General features: G+C 38.8%; 1 protein-coding gene across 1 annotated transcript; it reads right to left on the bottom strand.

Annotated features, from left to right (window-relative positions):
- Positions 1–817: 817 nt before the first annotated feature.
- On the bottom strand, positions 818–5251 carry lgals2a (lectin, galactoside-binding, soluble, 2a). The gene is made up of 4 exons (XM_018672300.2): positions 5088–5251; positions 2612–2691; positions 1879–2050; positions 818–1504 (listed from the first exon to the last, which is right to left on the bottom strand). The coding sequence occupies exons 1-4, from the start codon at positions 5220–5222 to the stop codon at positions 1358–1360; spliced, it is 534 nt and encodes a 177-aa protein (XP_018527816.2). The 5' UTR covers positions 5223–5251; the 3' UTR covers positions 818–1357.
- Positions 5252–6566: the final 1315 nt, after the last annotated feature.

Below are 6566 nucleotides of genomic sequence, written 5' to 3' on the forward strand. Positions count from 1 at the left end.
TGTGGCCTTTCGGACAGTTTCTGTCTAAAGACAGAAGACAGGAATGTAAACTTGAAGTACACTCCTTCAAGGACAACATTGAACATGTTTTGGATAGCAATGGAGATTGTGTTGTTGAGCCTGTGCATCACATTACATATCTAATGCTACTCAAATAATGATCATGTCAAAGCAAGTATCTCAAGTGGTTTGTGAGATGACGTCTGTGTACTTCAGTGCCCCACACCAGGATCCAACAGACACCTTTGGGGTGTGGTAGAACAGGGACCAGAATCTCAAAGGAATGTTTTCAACATCTTGTGGAATCTATGAAGCCATGAAGAAAGGACCTACCCAGTATTAGTATGTGCTCCTAACAAAGTGTGTGTTGAATTGGCTGCCCATGCAAAGATGTGGGATATGTGGCTTTAAATCAGTCATTATTAATGCTGATGTAGGACTAATTATTAATCCACAACATATTGAGTAACTGTCACATGTGTCAGCTCATAGCCTGTAGATGTGAATATTTTAAGACAGCGATCTGGTCTATACAGTGGACCAATGTCACAAAGTGGTCACAAGTATTTTAAATGGGCAAGAGCGGAGTTTTTTGACAGACAAGATGACTGCATAACTGAGCAGAGGGCACAGAATATGCATGTAAATACTTTATACTTATGTAAGTAAATGAGGAGAAGGCAGTGAGTCTGCTATTATGACAGAAATAATGAGAGGGTAAAAAGTATCATGCATCAGTTTGGGGAAATTGAATCAAAATAATTTCATACAGGAGAAAATTTGCACTTTGCTGTTTAAGGATTAACCCTACTCCATGTTTTTTCCTAGAAGGCCATGCTTTAATACACATTGTTACGGGCAAGCATAATACTCAGTTACAAATCTGGAATGTCTGGGAGGGAAAACAAAAAAAAAAGCATGCAGCATTTCAAGGCACCTTAATGAGCGACTGATCACATTTTATGTGGTATTTTTCAGCTAATCACTGCTAAATAAATAACAGTCAGATAACATGGGCCTGGACCCACTTCATGTTTGGCTTGCTTTGCAGTCAATAGCTGTCAAGCGTGCAGAAAAGGCATACAGTTACAATACTTATGGTACATATTTCTGTGTGTACATCTAGTATCATTACTCTGCATGTCTCTGTCTTAGCTATCCATCTTTAATTCTATGGTTATTTGGCTCCTGCACGTGTCAACAAGGTAAATTCTTGCATAATAAGATAAGATGTGATAAGCATGTAAGGCTGGTACCACATGTATTTGGGAATTTAAAAGCTGGGGTAATATGTAACCTGATGTCAGACAAAGAAAAACAGAATTTCAATACCAACAATTCCTGGGAGGGTGGAGGTTCACTTGAGCTCAAGGCTTGTGATGCGAGCTTCCCCGTCAAAGTTAATGAACGAGTATTTCTCTGCACCCATGCGGTTGGGGAAGTGGATTTGAGAACCGTCTGATAAAGTCACCACGAACTCCGTAGGGGTGAATTCAATGACAATCTGGACAGATGGGTGTGAGAGAAAGAGAGAAAAGGAAGAAGAACATGGAGATATTAGATATCAAGCTTATGCTCCTTTCTTTGTTTAAGTATTTGGTCATGGATATTTTAAACTTAACACCCAGCACCATAGCACCATATCATTATAAATACCTGAAAAATAAATCGGATATAGCTCTTACACATCTCTGTGAGTTAATAAATTAGTGCTCAGATGATTAGGGTCGAGTTATCAGAGGTACAGTGACACACATTTTCCAACAGAGGTCGCTAACAGAAAGGCAGAGGCATAGGAAAGATTGCATATGGCAGACACAGATGCAGGGCTAAAATATCAATATGTACACACACAAGCACATACACAGGACCGCTCACCTTGAACTCCTCTCCCTGTACGAAAGGAAAGCCTCCCTCACGGTGCTCCTCACACCAGCTGCCTCCCTGGTAAGAGTTGCAGACCACCGTGTTCTCATCCCCGTGGGCATTAAAACGAGGGTTGATATGCATCGTAATCTCCTGCTCACTGGGGCCAATGTTCACTGCAAAACTGTGGCACAAAGAGGCAAAGACATTTATATTACATTTTAATACAGCTCCTAACATTTACAATGGGTAAGAGGACACCAAGTGCACATAATATTGAGACAACCTCAGCAGCTGCATTGCTACATTTGCTAATCATCATCTCCATCACCCACACATTACTGAGGGGAGGTTAAATGGGAGTCAGTAACTGATTAGAGATTCTGTTTCCATCCCTGTGTTAATGTGTATAAAATAAATAGCCCCTGTGTTCAGCCACTTTTCACAGGGAAAATAACTAAACAGGGGAAACTAGACTGAAAAAAGTATATCAAACATTCTTTGTCCTACTCTTAATGAAACTGAGGGAAATAAAGCTTTGGCCTCATGATTTAACTCCTTATACAATCGTCACATTAGCTACCTTCTCATACCCTACATAGATGTCCACACAAAGTATCTGGTATTGATATCACTGTAATTTTATTTATAGAAGACACAGTAAGATAAAAACAAACAAAAAAACAGTTTTACAGTGATATATTTATTTCCAAATAATTACACAGTGTTTGACATTAGGACTTACTTTGAAGCATCAGGCTTGGTAACTCCAACAACAGTCAGGGTCTGCCCGACCTTGAAGGACATGTTCTTTACGATCATACCCTGTGTGGAAAAAGAAGGGTAGGATAGTGATACAGTGTGTTAATGCATGTTATAAATACTGGATTTTACTAGATCTACTCATTATTGCAGCTACAGGCATAAAACACCACCAGCAGCAGCCTCAGCCAACTCTCCAATCCTCACTCCATCCTCAGAAATTACAAAACACATGTTTTCAATTATACTCCTACTGACCGATTGCTCACAGATTCCACCTCTATTCTGTCCCCCTGTTACCACGGCCCCTTTCCACTACGCCAATTTTGGCAGAGGCTAGAAATGTGGAAAAACGACGAGGAACAACTGTTAAACAGAGTGATATTTTACTAAAGTGTAATTCTGGATGGCGAGTACAGAGGGAAGAAAAAAGGCTGAGCACAGCAGAAATTCTCCACTCAGTTGCTACTGTACATGTGGCAGGGGAATACTGAGCTGTGCCATGATTAGAAAATTGTACTTGAGCAATCTATTATTTGGTTGTGAAACATAGATCACCACTGTTTAACGGTTCACCACTTTCAAATTTTGTATCTGGGGAACAATGAACTGTCACAGAGGTAACAAGTACAAAAAAAGCTATGAGGATTTCCAATTTTTCATAATAATGTTAACTATGTGTGTTAAAGTGGTAGACTAATATGAGACATGAGAAAAATTAGACTCAGTAGAGAGAGTCGCAAATGTGAGCTCTGCAATCATTCATCCTCTGACCATAAATGCAGGGCCAAGTGAGCAGGAAATGATTTCAACATTTGTTCTTTGTAAATGATGCATTTGACAACTCGGATGTTCACTTGAGGAAACATTCCTTACGTGCTAAGAGCTTCAAATGTTGGCAGATGTGATTTTTACTTGATAGCAAATTCCATTTCATTGGTGCATTTCAGAGTTTGATCCTAGCCCGTTCTTTCAGGGGACAGAAACAAGAATTTTAATGACTTGTGTGAGATTTATGCACTGCAGCTGCTGGAAAAAATCTTTGTTAATGCTAGCAATGCTAGATACAGTCAATGAGAGACCAAACTTTCTCACGGAAAATGACTTTACAGGAAGTTTATTTAGTTGATAAGGTTCAGGGTCAGAATGGTTAATCTGACGAGAGAGACAAATTTGCAGAAGAACTGGAGTGACATGGCACCGTTACGCAATGAAAAGTAGTGATATTGTTCACCTGAAAACCTCTATTAAATAGCACTCCTTGGAGTAAAACTACAAAGTTGTATTTGAAATGTCGAATGAAAATGAAAATGAAGGGGAGTGTAAAGGGATAGGGTGGCAAGGGTATGACATTCTTTTCATGTTAGAGTCCAGCTGTAAAGTGCGTGTATAGCACATGGCACTGGGGCTGGGGCTGTGTAGGGCTGGGCCGAGGCTGGAACCAGCTGTCACCCTGACACTGCTGTCTTAAGGAAAATGCTTTCTGTATTGTGTAAGACTTGTCAGTTGATTACACTTCTCACTGACCAGTTGACTAGAACCCTCTAAGAATGTACATGTGAAACATGTCTATTCATCACACATAACATTCATGAATTATTTTACTCTGAAATTACAATTATCTTGCTGGAACCTCTGCACTATATAAATACAAAATAGACCATTTGAAACTCAATATACATTCACTGACAGTCTTGCATGAAATATAGTCTCAACAATCTACTCCTGCTGACTTGTTCACTCCAAGAGGTACACTTGAAAAATCACCTTAAAGTAGCATCTATTTTAATCTGCGGAGGATGACTTTATTTCATTTTATCCCTTAATGTGATTTAAACCTGCTGCCCCCACTCTCCTGCGCCCTTTCCAAACACATGTTTACTCCAGTAACCTAGCAAAAAGCCAGAATAATACAGGGCCTTTTTTGTAATCTACTCAGTTTATAAATCCACAGAGACCACAATGCATTGCTGCCTGTGTCCAGCTCTAGGCACTGAGACTAAGAGAAGGCATGGATGGAATGAAATGGACAAATGTTAACCAGTATGTCTGTTGCAGTGTTATTAAGTTACTGCAGGAAGAATGGAACATAAACAGCTGAAATACTTATTCATTTGTAATGGTTGATAAAACTTGCACATAATTCAGTTAAAAGGTGACCTACATGCAATGTTATGTGCTCTGTCATGAATATTTTGACCATAAAAGGAAATGAAAAAAATCCACAGGACCACAACTCTCAAAATCTAAATGAAAGTTAGATGCAATGAGATGAGTTGGTTAAAGCACAGTTCAGCCGGTTCAGTTACATCAGCATGACATACAGTGAACAGGCAAATGTTAATCTGCTGTCAATTACACTTTTAAAGTATGTCCCAACACTGCTTGTCCATCTGACTCATAAAATACTAAAGCTAAAAGACATGCAGGAGCAAATTTGTCATCAAAATGATACTCACGTTCATCATCTTTGCAGATGTAGTCTGGGAGTTCAGCCGAGGAGAAATGAGGGTGCTGCAGACAGGGCCTCGCCTTTCTGCAAACTGACTGGAGGATATATACAGAGTGGGAGGTTCCTTTGACCCGAGTGACATCTCAAGCAGCGAATACAATTGGGACACTGCTGAACTTCAACCAATGGAGTCAAAGTGAAGTTATAGACCATAAATAAATAATTTTGTGCTTAACAAGTGATTGCAGACCTCAGTGAAGTGAGGATAATTGGTGATAGATTATTTTTTCTGCATGATACTGCTACATTGTAACTTGGTGTTGTTGAGTCTGACTGTGAGAGGGAACAGAAACCAGAGTGGCAGCCAAAAATAGAAATGTATTTGTTGCCTGGGAGACGACTAAATATTTAGCACAGCCTGTAGCCTTAATGCCCGCTTACTGTACATGCCTTGCAACTTACAGCTGGGTCAAATGGCAGCGTTTGAGATCAGTCTGACTGCAGGGTAAGTAAACTTTATTTAGGAGAGAGGAAGGCCAAAGTGTAATTTCAAAACTGAATCAAATCCTCAAAATGGTTTGGATCTCTGACTCACAGTCAGCAATAAGCTTGACTTTCATCTGTTGACATAAAACTGAAACAGTTGCTAAGACTCAGACAGGAAACGAGCCGGACACTGTAATACAATCTAATGTAATTTAGATTAAAATCAAGAGGAGGAATGGTGGTGACCTGGTATATGGTTGTGTTAGATCTCCCTTGAGATGTACAGTAGTATAGGGCATGTGCATTCAAATAAATGGCTTTTTATTTTACTTTTGCCTAAAAATGTTTGGTAATTGGTGCAGACATGAAAAAAGTGTTAAACACAGATCTGGAGAGAAATTGCATCACACACATTAAGTTCTTTCCAAAGCTGTACAATCTCATCTATATCAACATCTTATGGAAGGTATGGTTCTCCATAAGTTCTGTCAAGTATGTACACATGATAACTGTCACTCTACATCAAACTATTTTTATTCTCAAAAGTAAATGTTTATTTGCATAAAATGGTCTATTAAAATACATGGGGCCAGTTAAGAGACTACTGAGGACTTGGTTGCCAGAGGTTAAGAAATCAGTGTTTATAATATGTTGTAATTTGCATGTTTATGAATATTTTAAATTGCACATGGTGATTTGAGTCATACCACTTTTTGTTGCTGCTTTAGATTCTTTCTAACAGTCTTATTATCATTATTATGATTAGATCTTTGTGTTTTTGCAAGTACTGTATAATCTTACATAAATTATGATGAACCCTTAAACAATTCTTTGAAGAAATGAGGACCAGCAACAAAATGTCCTCACAATGCAGAAATGCCCTCATAACAATGGTTTAAAACTGAAATTGGTCCTAACAAAGATAGTAAGCCTATCTTTGTAGATAGACACACAAAAAGATTTGAATTTATTTGGTTGTCTTTTGGTTTTCAGCATTACT

This window comes from Lates calcarifer, linkage group LG11 (assembly GCF_001640805.2).
Source record: "Lates calcarifer isolate ASB-BC8 linkage group LG11, TLL_Latcal_v3, whole genome shotgun sequence".
Lineage (NCBI taxonomy): Eukaryota > Metazoa > Chordata > Actinopteri > Centropomidae > Lates > Lates calcarifer.

Bases quoted from the DNA above. Each gene is read 5' to 3' on its own strand.
- lgals2a (XM_018672300.2), bottom strand. From the start codon at position 5,222: ATGTCACTCGGGTCAAAGGAACCTCCCACTCTGTATATATCCTCCAGT. The intron at 2,051-2,611 runs GTAAGTCCTAAT...TTTGTGCCACAG, and splicing joins ACCAAGCCTGATGCTTCAAA to TTTTGCAGTGAACATTGGCC. The intron at 1,505-1,878 runs GTGAGCGGTCCT...CCATCTGTCCAG, and splicing joins TACAGGGAGAGGAGTTCAAG to ATTGTCATTGAATTCACCCC.